The 18,396-nt window shown below is 43.6% G+C and overlaps 3 protein-coding genes across 3 annotated transcripts; 1 reads left to right on the top strand and 2 right to left on the bottom strand.

Moving 5' to 3' along the window:
- Positions 1-192: 192 nt before the first annotated feature.
- On the bottom strand, positions 193-1,152 carry LOC130490647 (olfactory receptor 4D1-like). Its single transcript, XM_056864460.1, has one exon. It carries the CDS (start codon positions 1,150-1,152, stop codon positions 193-195), a length of 960 nt encoding a protein of 319 aa, XP_056720438.1.
- A 2,654-nt stretch (positions 1,153-3,806) lies between these two features.
- On the bottom strand, positions 3,807-4,739 carry LOC130489667 (olfactory receptor 4D1-like). The gene has a single exon (XM_056863438.1). It carries the CDS (start codon positions 4,737-4,739, stop codon positions 3,807-3,809), a length of 933 nt encoding a protein of 310 aa, XP_056719416.1.
- Positions 4,740-14,347: 9,608 nt separating this feature from the next.
- LOC130489666 (olfactory receptor 4D1-like) lies at positions 14,348-15,286 on the top strand. The gene has a single exon (XM_056863437.1). The coding sequence runs from the start codon at positions 14,348-14,350 to the stop codon at positions 15,284-15,286; it is 939 nt and encodes a 312-aa protein (XP_056719415.1).
- Positions 15,287-18,396: the final 3,110 nt, after the last annotated feature.

Here is an 18,396-nt window from a genome sequence, read left to right on the forward strand (position 1 = left end):
AGAGACTGCAATAATGAAATAAATCACAACAAAATAAAATTGTTGGTTTGCCCCCCTTCTTATAGACTTTTTAGATGGGGAATTTGTTTTATTTATTTATTTTCATATTAATTACAAGCATTATAAAGCACTCCATTTTTGTAATTATTGTAATTAATAACAGAAGTCGCGCCTGGACAGCAAGAGTCTTCTCTAATGAAAGTCCTTTTTCTTGAAGATAGAATTTGAAGACTGAATTTTTCCTTTGAGTTTCCTAATAGCATTTTTCATTTCTGTATTTCTTAGAGTGAAGATCATTGGGTTCAGCATAGGGGTGACGAGAGTATACATTATTTGAACTATCTTATCTCCTGGAAATATCTTGAAAGGACGGTCATAAATAAATATCGCAGGCCCAAAATTTAAGCTGAGTACCATCATCTGTGCTGTACAGGTAGAAATGGCTTTGTTCTTTCCCTCTGCAACATAGGTTCTAATCTTGATCAATATAAAAGAGTATGATACAAGTAAAGCAGGGAAGATTATTATGAGAAGTAGTCCACTATTAGAAACCATCAGCAATTCTATGACATATGTGTCACTACAAGCCAATTTGAGGACTTGTGGGACATCACAGTAGAAATTGTCCAATACGTTTGATCCACAGAAGGGGAGCTGAACAAGAATGCCAATCTGGACAATGGAGTGAACAAAACCACCCAACAAGATTCCCGCCAAGAAACCTATGCAAATGCCTCGATTCATGATAAGTAAATACTCCAGTGGTTTCACAATAGCTATGTATCTGTCAACGGCCATCAAAACTAGCAAACCATTTGAAGCACCTGCACTGAAGTGAAAAAAGAAAATTTGAGTGATACACCAATTATAGGAGATGGTATTGTGTTTTGAGAGAAGGCCTACCAACATCCTGAGAGCAGTGACTGTGGAGTCGCTAATGTCTTTGGCAGCAAGACTGGCCAACAGGAAATACATAGGTGTGTGGAGATGAGGCATGAATATCACTGTGAAGATAATGATGAGATTTCCAAGCCACGTTGTTACATAGATCGTGAGAAAGATCAGGAAGAGGAGGAAATTCCATTTTGGATTCTGTGAAAGACCTATTAGTACAAATTCTGTGACTTCTGTGGTCAGGTTTTCCTGAGCCATCTTGAACCTTCACAATATACCTGCAACAGGCAAAAGACAACAATGACAATAAAGTTTGAGATGACATACCTCCTGATATTACTCAGAGATAATTGGGATTAATTGCTTGGGTTTTTGATTTGAAAGCAAGAACACTACACTGTTTGCTTCTTGGCATGTTAATCATTGGTGCTGGGTATGGGAGATACTGGTGTAGATGACTAGGGTATTAAGGCTAACTGCAAGTTGCTTTTCTATTTTCACTGCAGATGTAAGACACACAGTCCAAGAGCCATTGTTAAATAATTGCTAATTTTATCTGACGTGAAATTTATTGAAATACACAAGAGCCCCCAACCCCCGTAGACACAAAGGCTGGATGAAAACAGGTCTCCACCTCAATGAAACCAGGATGTATCTTTAATAAATATCACTTCTAAATCACCTTCATTTTCGTTTCCGTCCAAATCAATTGAGGCACCATAGCAAGCAGTCAATGTCAGGAAGTCTGGTTTGCATCACTGCCAAATGGATTCTCCAACAATTCTTGGTTCTTCGCTTTCCACCGAGACACATGTCATTCTTCCAGCAGTGGAACTGAACTAGAAGTTACAACTTTCTCTCTTATTGTTTTAGTTCTATAGCTGGTAGATTTGTCTACAAAGTTACATGAACACATGAAGCCGCCTTATACTGAATCAGACCCTTGGTCCATCAAAGACAGTATTGTCCACTCAGACAGGCAGCAGCACTCCAGGGTCTCTGGTAGGGGTCTTTCACATCACCTACTTGCCTAGTCCCTTTAACTGGAGATGCTAGGGATTGAACCTGGGACCTTCTGCATGCCAAGCAGATGTTCTACCACTGAGCCACAGCCCCTCCCCATTCTTTTATGGTTCTCTGAGACAGAGTAAGATGGGTTCAGTTATTTGTGTACTAGAATTATTACTTACTAAATGTGCATTATAAAACCTAGATAATAATGATAGGAACAAGTCCCATAATCTTTGTCTGTAAACTTTCTCATCTGCTATGGTAAAGCTTTATTAGACAAAGAAGAATGTTGTCTCTTATGTAGCCTTCTCTCCATGTGAGTGAATGGGAAATAAAATCACAAAGGAGCCCATTAAAATACAGCCCAGGTTTTAGAAATTAAAACTGCAGTGAAAGTTAATTCAGATTTTACTAATGAGTACTATTTTTTCTCTTGCATTTTGAGCACACATGAAATATACTCATAGAATTAAGTGAATATAATGAGAAAGAGATGAGAGCCAGCTTGGGATAGTGGTTATGAACCGAGCACTCTGGAGAACCGGGTTGGTTTACCCACTCCTACACATGAAGCCTGCTGGGTGTCCTTGGGCCAGTCACAGTTCTCTCTGAAGTCTCTCAGCCCTGCCCACCTCACAAGGTGTCTATAGAGGGGAGAGGAAGAGAAGGCAATTGTAAACTAGTTTGATTCTCCTTTAAAAAGGTGGAGAAAATCAGGTCATAAAAAACAACTCTTCTTCTTCTAAGATAACAGCAATACCCAGAAATGTGAGGCATCAACTTGAGAACATTAATTGGCTTTATTGAAACTCATATCCCCTCCCCGCAAAAAAAAAAACAAAAAAACCTTTTTAGGAACTTCTTAATCTATCTCAAATTTTTAGGCAAAATTGTAGTGTGGTGTATTCATTGGAGTGTCAAACTAGGATCTGGAAGACTCCGTTTTGAATACCAAAACACTGAAAAAGGGCAATGGTTCTCTATGGTTAGACTGTAATTTGGGTACCCAAAAGATTGGGTGAAATAAAATTCAATTAAAAAATGAAATGTATTTATTACAAAGCGCTCATGCATATAAATGTTAAAAACAATCCCTTATGGCAGCAAATGCAGGGTTGATAATCTAAAACCACATGCCAAATGTGTTTCGGCCCCCAGGTCTTCCTCAGATGTGTGCTCATACAAGTCAAAACCATACAAACATTCCGCCTGTGCTATGTCTAGTCTCTAAGTTAGCCACAGAGTAGGAGAAAAATTCAGTATCACCAGTGCCGCCTAGCATTACAAATTGGCCATGTGGAGTTCTGCAAGAAGGAAGAAGCAAGTTCAGCAGCAGTTCTCTCATCAGTGTGGATCCCACGTCACTACACATGCTCTTTCTCAGCTTTTCCATGGGTGCAAAAAGAAGAAGAGATCCATTATTGGCTACCAAATGGCTATGGGATAGGGTTGCTAAGTCCCTTTCCTCCCTTTCCTCTGGTGGGAGGCTTTTGGGTTGGAGCTGGGGCGGGGATTGTGTGTGTGCAGTCACGTCGACACAATTACATCACTTCTGGTTTACACCTGGAAGCGCCACATCGTGATGGGCCGTTTTACCACTCAAACCCCGGGGTTTCAGTGGTAAATGGCCTGTCACAATGTGGTGCTTCCAGGTGTAAGCCAGAAGTGACACAATCGCATTGGTGCGGCCATGCGCTCATGCTATTCCCCCCTCCTGAACTGGGTGATGGATTGGCGGGCAAGTGGCTTGGCAGGCCCACCAATCCAAGCGACCTGGCAACCCTACTATGGGAAATCACAGGAACTGCAAAAACAAAAATTATATGTGATGGAGAATGAAATAATAAAAGAGAAATTGACAAGATTTAGCAAAAACGCTGGCTGGAGCGAACCCATCATTTTCAGTCTTTTATTGTGAATGCTATCATTTTTCTAATCAACTTTCTAATCGTATCTTTCATTTCTCTGTTTCTCAGAGTAAAGATCATTGGATTTAACATTGGAGTGATAAGAGTATAGAAGATGGAGGCTATCTTGTCTGCTGGAAATACCTGGAAAGGACGGTCATAGATGTACATTCCTGGAACAAAATTTAAGCTCATGACTATGATTTGTGCAGCACATGTAGACAGGGCTTTGTGCTTCCCTTCTGTGACATGCGTTCTGATCTTTACCAAAATGACACTGTACGATACAAGTAAGATGCAGAAGATTAGTGTGAGTAGCAATCCACTGTTTGAAACCATCAGCAGCTCTGTGGTGTACGTGTCTGTACATGCCAGTTTGATGAGTTGTGGGACATCACAGTAGAAATTGTCCAATACGTTGGGTCCACAGAAGGGCAGCTGAAGTATTAATGCTACCTGGACAATGGAGTGCGCAATGCCACCCAACCAAGCACCTGCAACCAACCCAACACAAACTCCTTCATGCATAATAAGCAAATATTGCAGTGGTTTGTAGATTGCTATGTATCTGTCAACAGCCATTACCACTAGGAAAAAAACCACAGTCCCTCCAGTAAAATGGAAGAAGAAAATTTGGGCAAGACACCAGCTGTAGGAGATGGAATTGGTATGGGAGATGAGATCCCACAGCATTTTGACTGCAGTCACTGTGGAGTCACTGATGTCTATGATAGCCAGGTTGGCCAGAAGGAAGTACATTGGTGTGTGGAACTGAGGCACAAAAATGACAATAATGATGATTGTCAGATTCCCCAGCCAGGTTGTAATGTAAATAATGAGAAAAACGAGGAAGAGGATGGTCTGCACCCTTGGACTCTGCGAGAAGCCTAAGAGAATAAATTCTGTTACTGTTGTATTTGCTGCCATTTTACCCCTTGGGGGAAAATATTTGAAAACTGAGGATTCAGTTTCTGTGTACTACATAATTAGATTTCAATTCATTATTTTAGAATGTCCATAATTCATTATTTTAAAATGTCCATAATTTCTGTATTCTGTTATGCGCAGAAGTGAATTTCTATTCATTGGGTCAGCTGAGCACAATCTTAAATTAATTTCAATTATATCTTGTCATAAGTAGACACAACAAAACAGTTCTGTTTATCTGGAGCCCAAACTTCAGTGCTGGAAAAAATATAATCATAAAGCAAAATTAGTTAATTCAAAAGCATAAATAATGCTGCTGTGCTGAGCAGAGTTAGGCTACTGGTCATATTAACTTGAATGGGATTCAAAGCAACATTGATTGCAATCCTAAAAATGCTTCTTTCCTGGAATTAAGCCCCATGAAATAAAAATGAGACTTACTTATGATTAGATCAGTTTTAGGTTGCTCCCCAAATTTCATAGTATACAACTGTCATCTCTAGTGTGAAGGAAACCAAACCTAACTAAGCTGTAGTTATTGTGATCATATGGAACCAGTGCATAAAACCATTAGTCTACTCCCATCATGTACCCCACTATGGCTTCTTTCTTGCTGGCTTGGAAAATTCACTAATAAACAGATTATCCAGATTATCTTTGGTGAACATAATTCATAAACCAACCAGTAAACAGTGCCCTCCTAAGCAGATACATTCTTCTAAGGTAAGGTCAAGGTGGGGGCTTGAATGCGAGTGGGTGATCTGTAAATATCACACACCCCCCCATTTTGTGAACAGAATTGCCTTCTGTGAGCAGAGAAGGAGTAAAGGGAGTTGGACTAGATGACCCTGGTGGTCCCTTCCAACTCTATGATTCTAAGCCATACTAGTAGGGCTGTTGAATTAAAAAAAATTCGGTATAGTTCGGATTCGGCCGAATTCAGCCCGTTTAGATTAGGGATATGCCGAAGTCCAAACTCCCCCACTTCGGATCCGTTCAATTCGGCGGGAATTCAAAGTTCGGAAACAAATTCGGCCGAATAAAGCCATTAAAAACACAATCGCGCCTTTCCGCGGCTCTGGGGGGGCATTTTTGGGGTTAGAGGTCCCAAACTTTCGGCAGAGCTTCAAAGGACGTTTATTGAAAGACTCCCCAAGTTTTGTAAAGATTGGGTCAGGGGGGGCTGAGATATGGGCCCTGAAAGGGGTTCCCCCCACCCTTAATGTGCATCTCTCAGCAGAGCTTGCCGCCCACGCATAAAGCTCCCAGCCCCGACAACAGCTGAAAAATTTGCAAAGCAACTGCAAAACAACACAACCTTGTTAAACAACACCTTTGCAACACACAACTGAAACCTCCCCCCTCAAACCAGGGAGCGAGAGACTCGAGGGGGAACACACACCCCAGGCAGAACTGACGAAAGCCTCCTTTGGCTTCCCCCCCACCCACAGAAACTGCTCCCTCCCCACACACACACAGACTCTGCTTTCCCCCCCCCACACACACACACATACACAGGAGAAAAATTATAGATTAAAGCCCCCAAAGGGGTCTTACTGTGGCTGTCTTCTGTTCCATCAAGAGGGGCTGAAGAGGACTTGTAATCCAAGATGATTCCAATTAGGCACGGGACGTTTTGCTCTGGAGATGCACAGGATCGGCTGATCCATTCATCCCAATAGGGGAAAGGGGAAAGGGGAAAGGGGAAAGCCCATATCTCGGGACCCCCTGACCCAATGTTCACAAAACTTGGGGGGTATCTTAAGAACACTGGTCTGAAACTCCGCTCAAAGTTTGGGATCTGCACCCCCAAAAATGCGCCCCCTGCAGCCATGGAAAGAGAAAAGGGGGGAGGCGATATTTCTGCCCCCACTGAACCCATCTTTACAAAACTTGGGTAGTATCTTAAGAATAAGTGTCTGAAGCTATGCTAAACGTTTGGGGGCTATATCCCAAAAAAGCGCCCCCTGCAGCCGCATAAATGGAAAAAGGGGGGAGGGAAAATGGGGAGAGCCCATATCTCGAGACCCCCTGACCCAATGTTTACAAAACTTGGGGGGTATCTTAAGAACACTGGTCTGAAACTCCGCTCAAAGTTTGGGGTCTGTACCCCTAAAAATGCACCCCCTGCAGCCATGGAAAGAAAAAGGGGGGAGCCCATATCTCGGGACCCCCTGACCCAATGTTTACAAAACTTGGGGGGGTATCTTAAGAAGCTTAATCTGAAGCTCCAGTGAAAGTTTTGTGTCTGTACCCCCAAAAATACGCCCCCTGCAGCCACAGAAAGGAGCGAATGTGCACAAGCACCCCACACACACACACGAGGATTTCGCTCTCTCTCTCTCCCTGGCCAGGCCGCACATCAGCTGATTCCTCCAGTATGCAATCCTGACTGATTGGCCAGAAGAAGACCCAGCTTGGCCACCGATTGGCCGGGGGAGGAGAATGCTGCTTACTGACGGTTATGCTGCTTACTGATGGCCAAATTTGCCGAATTTATTCGCGAACTCCCGAACTCGCTGAATTCGGCCCCCCCGGTTGCCCGCCAGTTTTGAGTTCGGTTCCTCCCGAACTAAAAACCACCGAATCAGGGGAAATTCGGCTGATTTTCAGTTCGGGCCGAACCGAATTGACAGCCCTACATACTAGAAACTTTTATAAATTTATAGAAACATCTATAAATCCCAAATTTCTGTAGCTTTTATTGCCATCCGAACTAAAAGACCTCACTGGTTCCTGTGGTTACCATCTTCATTGCCAAAGAAAGGATGATTGAATACTTGTTATTATCTTACCTGCTGAGTACTACAATTCTATGCTTGAGGGATGTGGGCGTATTCCTTTCTCCATTTCTATTTGTTTTCATTTGTTGGAGATATGAGTTATTCTTGATCATTTTCCCATATCAGTTGTTTCTTTTATGCCTTATGCACTTTTTCTGTGTCATTCATCATTTATATGCTAAAAACAGATTTGACAAGCATGTACATTTAATTGGAAAAAATCAAGACAATGAAATAGAAAATGATGCCGTTTTGAACATTCTTGTGTTTGATGAGCACAAGGGAGAAGCACTTACTCTGAAGTAAGTGTGCATAGAATTGTGGTCTTCAGTATTTCACAGAAGAAGAGTATGGTAGCTATGTTAAAATCTAGCAGAATTGTGATTCTGGTGAACTTTTTCACTTTACAGCTTCAAATATTCTGCAGTTGCCCAATATACAGTATGCGCTATAGTGCAGCCCTCAACAGATCCTACTCTGTTGAAGTCAGTGGATTTAGAAGGGCACAACTTGGCACATTTTAATCATAGTATAATAGGCTGGAAGACAACTTTGCTAGAGGTGTGGAGTAAGCTTTTTTTTAGCATACTATTCATAGTAAATGCCTTCTTTCTTTGTCTCTTTAAAATGGATATGCTCTATTCACTGCCATAGAAGTGACATTCAACATGGTGCACAATCATTATAAAAACTTTGGGTTGGATCCAACCAGCTTTTCTGGTTGGTGTTCCCTTGACCACCATGATCGCCAAAGGCAGTTGCATGATCTGTAGTATTTTTCACTTATAAAGAGTTGAATATGTATTGGGCACACAATGGACAAATTCCCGGATACTAACCTGGTCTGTTGTTTCATACTGAATGAACTGAATGATTCATACTGATCATTGACTGGCTTTAGGTATTCCTTTGCACAGGTACTGCCACTACGATAATCAAGCAATCCACAAGCCTTCCTCATATCATAGCAGGATTTGCCATGTCTACATATTCAGGGAGATAAAAAATACATCTTTAACCCCCAAGGGAAATCCAGTGACATATTGTGAAAACACTATTTGAATGGTTTCAATGGTGTTCCTATTTATCGCACAAGAATACTGCCTCGCTCTAGCACAGTGGAAAGATAATCAAGGGATTTCAACGATATGGGGATTAGACCACAAGGGACATAATTAAAAAGTATATGCATAACTAAAGTTTCTTTTTTTATTTGAATATGCTGCTTGTGTATCCTTAGATGAGCAGATATGAAACAAAGGTTACTAGTGATTTGGACATGTAAGATTTCAGATCTTACCTACGGATAGGCCATTGAAGCAATGCATTAATTTCAATGGGATACATCCTACCAGCTTTTCCACACTCTAACCGGCTTACAATCACCTTCCCTTCTCCTCCCCACAACAGACACTCTGTGACGTAGGTGGGGCTGAGAGAGTGTGACTGGCCCAAGGTCACCCAGCTGGCTTCATGTGTAGGAGTGGGGAAACAGATCCAGTTCACCAGATTAGCCTCCACCACTCTGATCTCCAGATCGGAGTCCACCGCTCCAAACCACCGCTCTTAACCACTACATCACGCTGGCTCTCAAAGAGAAGAAAAGGGTTCCGTGTGGACCCTGAAAAGGCTATACTGTGGATTGTGCATATGAACAAAGCCTTGCTTGCATTACATGTTTCCCAGGGCCATCATTGGCAGGTTATAACACTATTTAGAATTCTTTACATTTGAGTGAATGTGCTGCTGCTGTGCCGGAACAATTGGAAACATTGTTTAGTCTCAGATGGTGAATGCTTTTTTCTGCTTCCAAAAACAGAAGGGCTGCAATCTGGTTTGGCATCTTGATAGGGTTGCCAACCTCCAGGTGGTAGCTGGAGATCTCCTAAGATTACAGCTGATCTCCAGGTGACAGAGGTCAGTTCATCTGGGGAAAATGGCCCCTATGGAAGGTCCCTTCCCACCCCTCACCCCGCCCTCCTCAGGCTCCACCCACAATATCTCCAGGTGTTTCCCAACCCAGAGCTGGCAACCCTACATCTTGGCCCAGCAAGTTCAGAATTGCTTTGGGAGAGATTTCAGATCTTCATTGAGCCCATGCTTGCAATTTCACTCGACCTGAGACTTTGGTAACCTGCTTTGCTGTTATAGCAGAGGAGTGGAACATTTTCCCTACTGTTTTGCAAGATGTATGGTGTGCCGTCCTCCCTAATCCAGAAAGGGAAGGGCTGCAGCTTGCTTTGGTGCATTGGCCAGCAGGATCAGGACTGCACTACTAGAAGACTGAAGATCTTCACCAGCCCTGATGTTCTAACATCCCAAGACCAGAACACCATTTAATATGTTATACATAATTCTTTACTCCAAAACAACAGAAGAATCCTGCCCAATAAAATCTCTTATCTCAGCATAAATACATTACATTTAGGCACAACTACAGTCTAACATGGGATAGAGTAAAGGCAGAGAGGAAGCAAGGAGAAGATGAGTGAGCAGAAAGCAAAAGAAAATATCTCAGTTTGACAAAGCCTGGCTAAGGAACCATTATAAAGAGTATTAGCTGATCAGCTCTGGCCTATTATACAGCGAGACTCACTTGGTTTGCTTGATTCAAGGGACAATTTCAGTGAGGCCATGACCCAATGGCAGAGCCTTTGCTTTCCATGTAGAACATCCCTGGTTCAATCCCCAGCATCTCCAGTTAAAAGGATCAGATACTAGATGATGTGAAAGGCCTCCAGCTGAGGTTCTGGAGAAACACTGCCAGTCAAAGTAAACAATACTGACCTAGATAGACTGATCATTTGACTAAGTATAGGGCAACATCACGTGTTCAATCATGGTTATGTGAGCAAATGGGTTGCCAATCTTCTGGACTGGTCATGGCAACCCCAGCAGATGCGTGCCTCCGCCTTTTCAGACCAAGCGGCGAGCCCATGTCACCACGGAAAGGGTGCCTCTTCATCCCGTGAACCCGGCAGTCAAGGAACAATGGCCAGGTCAACCCCTCTAGCGAACCAGAGGGAACCCATTTTCCTGTGTGCCCCATTCCCGCAGAAGCCATCTTGCAGGGAGCTGTCAAGCACGTAGTCATCGTCAACACCCCCCTCCCATTGCCTCATCTGCATGATTAATAGCCCATCGGAAGACATCGAGATACCAATGAAGGATCATTCTCCTGGCTATGCAAAGTGACACGCCCCGGATACAGCTATGCATGCTTTTGTTCACGATCGTTAATCCCATCTGCAAGCAACTCCCGGTCTTCCTGGAATTGCACAAATCAATGGAAATAGGATAGTTTTCTCAATTGCCCCCTCGCCCCACCCCGCAGCCGACCATTAGTTTTTTTGTCACCTTTTGTTTACAATGGGAACCACGAGAGGGTAATCTCATTACTCCACCCCCGGTAAAGAGTATATCTGGGGTCCCCTCAGCCCATACGTTACCTTATGTCTTCCCCTGGCATACTCGCCGTCACTCTGTTGGTTTGGGTTTTGCACAGCCTGATCACGCTCCCCTCCCGCCTCGCTGGTCGAGTCTCCAGGAACCCCTCTTTCTCACCCCTCTTTCCCAGTATCTTAGCCTACAGAACCCAGGACAACTCTGCTCCAGGACAGGTGCAGTATTTCCCATCTTCAGAGTGCCTGCCACATTGGCAAATGTTTCTAAATCTACTCTCTTTATTTCCTAGACTCTCTGTGTTGGTGTGTGTATGATATTTGAGTGCTTGTGCACACATTTTAATAAGTAAACCTTTGAAACTAAAATCCATTGTTCTTTGAATCGCTTTATTCTTTGAATCACAGTTTGGACTCCCATAGACACAGGTTAGATCCTGTAGGTTATGCCCATAACCGGTTATTGAATGCTAATTTCCCCATATAAATATTCATAACCGAGTAATTTGGCTAACAGTTACACCTCAGGATCTGCATCCTACCGCCAAATCATTATTACATCTCCAGATCTGACCTTCTCACCAATCAAATATAAAACTGCTGATTCAGGACTCCCTTCCTATTGTCAGTGTGCCTTTCTTGTAAGATGATGATGATGATGATGATGATGATGATGATGATGATGATGATGATGATGATGATGATGATGATGATATTACATTCTTACCCCACCCTCCCCAACCTGAAGGTTGACTTATTGACTTTATCCATAGTCCATCTTTCTCAAAGAAACTCAAAGCAGATTTCCCACGGGAATGAGAAGCAGAGATATAGCACTGGAAGATGGAGCCCCTAGGTCAGATAGCACTCAATCAGCTACTGGTGAAGAGCTGAGGTCAACTACGAATAGCACTATTCTTAATTATGCAACTGGAATAAAACCACCCGAGACTAATTGTTCAGGCACAAAAGCAGCACACTCACTCTTATGTACAGAATTTAAAATAATGCAATAACCTGCCAATGATGACCCTGGGAAATACATAATGCAAGCAAGCTTTTGTCCATATGCACAATCCACAGCATAGCTTTTTTGATGGTCATGAGTGGAAAAGCTAGTAGGATGCATCCCATTGAAATGAATGTATTGCTCAGTGTCCTGTCTGTTGGTAAAATCCCAGGGGTTCTACATTTCCACAATTTAATGAACCGTATCACCAATATTTTTTCATATCTGTACATCTAATGATACGGCATCAGCATATTCAATGGAAAAAAGTAACTTAGTTATGCATATACTTTTAAATGATGTCCTTTGTGGTCTAATCCCCAAATCGTCGAAATGTTTTGATTATCTTTCCGCTATGCCAGAATGAGGCAGTATTCTTGTGTGATAAATAGGAACACTGTTGTAACCATTCAGATCATGACATTCTTTTTTCAGGACATGTCATTGGATTTTTCTTGGGGGTTAAGATTTATTTCTTAATCTCCCTGAATATGTGGACATGGCAAATCCAGCAATGATAAGAGGAAGCCTTGTGGGTTGCTTGATTATTGTAGTGGACATACCTGTGCAAAGGAATACCTAAAACCAGGAAATGATTGTAAAATTCAGTATGAAACAAGGGTCAAGGTTAGTATCCAGGAATTTTTGTATTTGGCATCATGGGCTAGCTGGTCGCCTGTTGGGGCCAAGCAAGAATTTTTGGGGTTCCCCCTAGTTGGCCAGTAGGGATGCTGTTTTTCTTCTGCGTCATGATGTTGTGGTGATGGGTTTTTTCTGTAAATAGGCTTGGTATTTTGTCTGTGTAAGCCATGACTAGTTTTGGCAGGGATTGAGCAGGCTGATCATGAGAAGTAGGGATTATCAGCAGTCACCCTGAGACATCCATGTGGTGGAGGGAATGTCCAGAACACAGCATGGTGGGCAGGGTGCATCTGGGAGTGAGCAACTCTTGATGATGAGCAACATCTTTCCAAACCTGGTCGTGGCTATGCATCACATCATGTGAGGGGACTGGGGCTAGGCACCTCTCGGCACATGGTATCCAGGGAATGATAGACAAAGGCCTTTTAATGCATGGCTGTTTCCCTCACCTTCATCCCTTTAACAATTTCAGGTCTTTGTTTTGATTATGCATGCCATTTCTGTCAGAGGTTGCCTCACTCTCCAAATCTGCACCATTTTCTATTTTGTTGGATTTTTTCCAATTAAATGTACATGTCTGTAAATTCTGTTTTTAGCATATTGACGGTGAATGGCACAGAAACAGTGCATAGGACATAAAAGAAACAACTGCATTGGGAAGACGATCAATGCAAATGGGCGGAATGAAAAAACAACAACTCCCATCTCCAACAATTGAAACAAATAGAAATGAAGAAGGGAATATGCCCATTTCCCTCATAGGCACAGAACTGCAGCATTCAATAGGTAAGATAATACCATGTATGAAATCTTTAGCCACTAAGGTGCTAAGCAAAGGAACCTGGGAGGTCTTTTAGTTTGGGTAGAAATTAAAAGCTCCAGAAATTTGGGATATAATTTATAGAAATTTCTACTATGGCTTGAATCATTTATTCCTTCTCTGCTCAGATAAGCCAATTCACAAAATTGGGGGAAGGTGGTATTTGTAGATTCTGCACTTCCACTGAAGTCCCCCAACCTTAGAAGTGTGTATAAGATGAGGAGGGCATTATTTATTGGGTGGTGTACGAATTATATTCATACAAACCAAGATGTGCACTGGATAACCTGTTTATTAGTGGATTTTCCAAATCAGCAAGAAAGAAGCCACATGATAGCAGTGTACTGATGATTTTATCCATTGGCTCTATATGAACACAATAAATACAGCTTAATTAGGTTTTGTTTCCTTGAGACTAGGGATGGCAGTTGCATATTATACAATTCAGAGAGCAATGCTAAGTAGGTCTAATCATAAGTAAGTCTCATTTTATTTCGCGGGGCTTACTTCCAGGAAAGAAGCGTTCTTAGGATTGTAGCCTATGTTGCTTTGAATCCTTAATAATATTTATTGTCACAGTAAAAGACCAGTACAAATATAAATGAATCTATTCAAGTTAGTGTTAATGGTAGCCTTATTCTGTACAGCTTGACAGCATCATTTATGCTTTAGATTCACCGAATTTTACTTTATGATTTGCCTTTTTTCAGCGCTGAAGTTCGGGCTCCAAACAAACTGATCTCTCCTGGTGTGTCTACTCATGGGAAACTATAACTGAGACTGATGTAGAATGTGCTCAGCTGACCCAATGAATAGAAATTCACTTTTGCTCATAACAGAATACAGAAATGATACAGAACCTGAAATAATGAACTGGGCAAAATCTAAGACTGCAATATGCAAAAGATAATTCCTCACATTTCAAGTATAATTTTTTTTTTCATAAGGGAAAAATGGCAACAAATACAACAGTAACAGAATTTATTCTCTTGGGCTTCTCGGAGAGTCCACGGGTGCAGACCATCCTCTTCCTCATTTTTCTTGCCATTTACATCACAACCTGGCTGGGGAATCTGACAATCATCATTATTGTCATTTTTGTGCCTCAGTTCCACACACCGATGTACTTCCTTTTGGCCAACCTGGCTATCATAGACATCAGTGATTCCACAGTTACGTCAGTCAAAATGCTGTGGGATCTCATCTCCCATACCAATTCCATCTCCTACAACTGGTGTCTTGCCCAAATTTTCTTCTTCCATTTTACTGGAGGGACTGTGGTTTTTTTCCTAGTAGTAATGGCTGTTGACAGATACATAGCAATCTACAAACCACTGCAGTATTTGCTTATTATGCATGAAGGAGTTTGCATTGGGTTGGTTGCAGGTGCTTGGTTGGGTGGCTTTGCGCACTCCATTGTCCAGGTAGCATTAATACTTCAGCTGCCCTTCTGTGGACCCAACGTATTGGACAATTTCTACTGTGATGTCCCACAACTCATCAAACTGGCATGTACAGACACGTACACCACAGAGCTGCTGATGGTTTCAAACAGCGGATTGCTACTCACACTAATCTTCTGCATCTTACTTGTATCGTACAGTGTCATTTTGGTAAAGATCAGAACGCATGTCACAGAAGGGAAGCACAAAGCCCTGTCTACATGTGCTGCACAAATTATAGTTATGAGCTTAATTTTTGTTCCAGGAATGTTCATTTATGATCGTCCTTTCCAGGTATTTCCAGGAGACAAAATAGTCTCTGTGTGCTATACTTTCATCACTCCAATGTTAAATCCAATGATCTTTACTCTGCGAAACAGAGAAATGAAAGGTACTATTCGAAAATTGATTAGAAAAATGATGTCACTCGCAATAAAAGATGGAAAATAATGGGTTTGCTCCACCAATTTCTCTTTTATTATTTCACTCTCCATCACATATAAGTTTTGTTTTTGCAGTTCCCATGACCCCCTCCAACTATTTGGTAGCCAAAGGTGACTTTCTTTCTATTTGCACCTGTGTGAAAGCTGAGAAAAAGTGTATGTGGTGGTGTGGGATCTGCCCTGATAAGCAAGCTGCTGCTGATTTTACTTCTTCCTTCTTGTAGAACTCCATATGGCCTGGGGGTACAAGCCAAGTTTTAATTCTAGGTGGCACTGATGACACTCTATGATTTTTTCCTTCTAGTCTCTGTGGTTATCATAGTAGAGCATCATTGCCATTTTTCCCATGCTTAATAAATCAATTGGTATGGGAAGGCATCTGGTATGAATTCTCTTGGAGTAGGCATTTGGCAAACCTACTCCAAGAGAACTGATTGCTGTAGTCTGGAGATCTGTTTTCATTCTGTGAAAACTCCAGGCTCCAGGGAAATTGGCCAAGCAAGCAAACGAATGTCCATTAGAATTCGCCCTATTCTGACATTATGATAGAGTGTGGATGGAAAGTGGTGTCAGAGCTGGAGATGGTGCATTCAATGGACAGGGAGTTACAGTGCATTTTCCCTCTGTCTCCCATTTCTTAGTACACATCGAGCCAAATCTGAACAATGTTTTCAACAGAAAAAATGAATTGGTCTTATATGGCCCCTGTCCGGAAGGGTAAAGTAACTCTTGCATGTGCCAGCAGTCCAATTTATTCATTTCACCTGATACAGCATATTTGCTACATGAAAATTCCAAAATTCGTCCCAAAGGGGCGACCATGTGGTGACAGGTAAGCAAATGCTAAGAACCCACATCTGTGTCCCCGTTCCCTTTGCATGAGACTGGTTGCCGCCCCAGTGATGCAGCCTCCCACAATCAAGCCCAGCACTGCATTCACGTGGGGTGGCATGAACCACAGTGTCCCAGCACCATGGTCCCTCTCATGCAATGGGAAATGATCCTAGGAAAGTTTCCTGGGCAAACTGCTGGGGGAGAGGGAATGTTTTCAGCCCCACACTGAGCTGTTAGCTCATCCTTTGGCCTATTACCTCCCCAAGTGGAGGGCAGTGCTCTTCAGTGATTTGGGGGGTCTGGCAGCTGCCCCTTTCTATTCAGAGGACCAGCTTGCTGGGCGACCCTTGGACTCATTCCCTTGCAGGGTTGGAGCCTTGTGCAGCAGCTGGAGCTGCTGCGGTGAATAGTTGTCACGGAGCACTTCAACATAGGATGGGTGAGTGTAAATTTGGACAGCACCATCATCTGCCTCGGGTGGGGGGTGTTGAAGCAAAGTCCCATGCCATGGGGCTGGGATTGTATACCTGCTAGGGTACTATAGACAGGGCTGAAACCAGCATGGTTCTTGTACCCGGTTCCATTGCTGCATGTGTCTGTTTGGCTTTCCTGCAGATTCAACAGGGAGGCTGATAGCTGAGATCTGTTATGCGGAAAAGCTCCAGCGTGGTGTAGTGGTTAAGAGTGACAGACTCTAGTCTGGAGAACTGGGTTTGATCCCCCACTCCTCCACATGAGCTGCAGACTCTTATCTAGTGAATCAGGTTTGTTTCTCCACTTGTCCACATGAAGCCTGCTGGGTGACCTTGGGCCAGTCACAGTTCTCTCCTAACCCTCTCAGCCTCACCTAGCTCACAAGGTTTCTGTTGTGGGGAGAGGAAGGGAAAGTGATTGTAAGCTGCTTTGAGACTCCTTAAATGTAGAGAAAAGCAGAGTATAAAAAACAAATCTTCTTAACACACCTTGTGTTATTGCTCTGTTCCAGCAGTCAGCTGTCTTAATCTCATTTCATCAGACTTAGGGATGTTGAAAAAAAAATTCGGTATAGTTCGGCTTCAGCAAAATTTGGCCCGTTTTTATTCGGTCCGTGCCGAAGTCCAAACTCCCCTGCTTCAAATCCCCGGAAATTCGGGGGGATGCTCTGAAAATTCGCCCCCCTGCGCGCCTTCAGGGGGATTCCCTGAAGGCGCGCGGGGGGTCCTTTAAACAGATCTGTGCCTCCCGGCCGGGAGGCACAAATCTGTTTAAAGACCCCGCATGCGCCTTCAGGAAAGCTCCCTGAAGGCGTGTGTGGGGGGGGGGAGATCTGTGCTTCCCGGACAGGAGGCACAGATCTATTTAAAGGGCCCCCTGTGCGTCTCCAGGGAAGCTCCCTGAAGGCGCGAGGGGGGGGGAGAAACAGATCTGCGCCTTCCAGCTGGAAGGTGCAGATCTGTTTAAAGGGGCTGAATTTGCCGAATTTATTCAGGAACACCCTGAACTCGGCGAATTCAGCTCCCCGGTTTCCCCCCTTTTTTGAGTTCAGTTCATTGCTGGAAATTCAGCTGTTTTTTGGTTCGGACCGAACCGAATCAACAGCCCTAATCAGACTGTGAAGAAGAATATTGGATCTTTTGCGAACAGGGAATCAAATCACAAGAGAGATTACTGAAATAATGTTCATGGTTTGAGAAGTCATACTTACATAATGATATATACACAGAGAGTGCAGAGGGGTTTAAAGACCCCTCCCCCCCTCCCGGGACTCCTGGGAAGGCAGGCGGGGGGGGTCAAGCACCTCTGCACTCTCTGCACAGAGAGCACAGAGGGGGTTGAAGACCCCCCGCGCGCCTCCAAGGAAGCTCCCTGGGGCTTCCAAGGAAGCTTCCTGGAGCTAAAGGGCCCGCCGCGCGCCTCCAGGGAAGCTCCCTGGAGGCACGCGTGGGGGTCTTCAAACAGATCTGTGCCTCTCGGCCGGAAGGCGCAGATCTGTTTAAAGGGCCCGCCGCGTACCTCAAGGGAAGCTCCCTGGAGGCGCGCGTGGGGTGTGTGTCTTCAAACAGATCTGCGCCTCCCAGCCGGGAGGCACAGATCTGTTTAAAGACCCCCGCGCACCTTCAGGGAAGCTCCCTGAAGGTGCGTGGGGGGGAGATTTGTGCCTCCCGGCCGGGAGGCACAAATCTATTGAAAGGGCCGCCCGCGCGTCTCGAGGGAAGCTCCCTGAAGGTGCGCGGGGGGGGGGGGGAGAGAAACAGACGCAGGTGCAGATCTGTTTAAAGGGGCCGATCTGTTTAAAGGGGCCAA

This window comes from Euleptes europaea, chromosome 18 (assembly GCF_029931775.1).
Source record: "Euleptes europaea isolate rEulEur1 chromosome 18, rEulEur1.hap1, whole genome shotgun sequence".
Taxonomy (NCBI): Eukaryota; Metazoa; Chordata; class Lepidosauria; order Squamata; family Sphaerodactylidae; genus Euleptes; species Euleptes europaea.

What these genes read in the sequence shown, in the direction of transcription:
- LOC130490647 (XM_056864460.1), bottom strand. Translation starts at nt 1,152, where the DNA reads ATGGCTCAGGAAAACCTGACCACAGAAGTCACAGAATTTGTACTAATA.
- LOC130489667 (XM_056863438.1), bottom strand. Translation starts at nt 4,739, where the DNA reads ATGGCAGCAAATACAACAGTAACAGAATTTATTCTCTTAGGCTTCTCG.
- LOC130489666 (XM_056863437.1), top strand. Translation starts at nt 14,348, where the DNA reads ATGGCAACAAATACAACAGTAACAGAATTTATTCTCTTGGGCTTCTCG.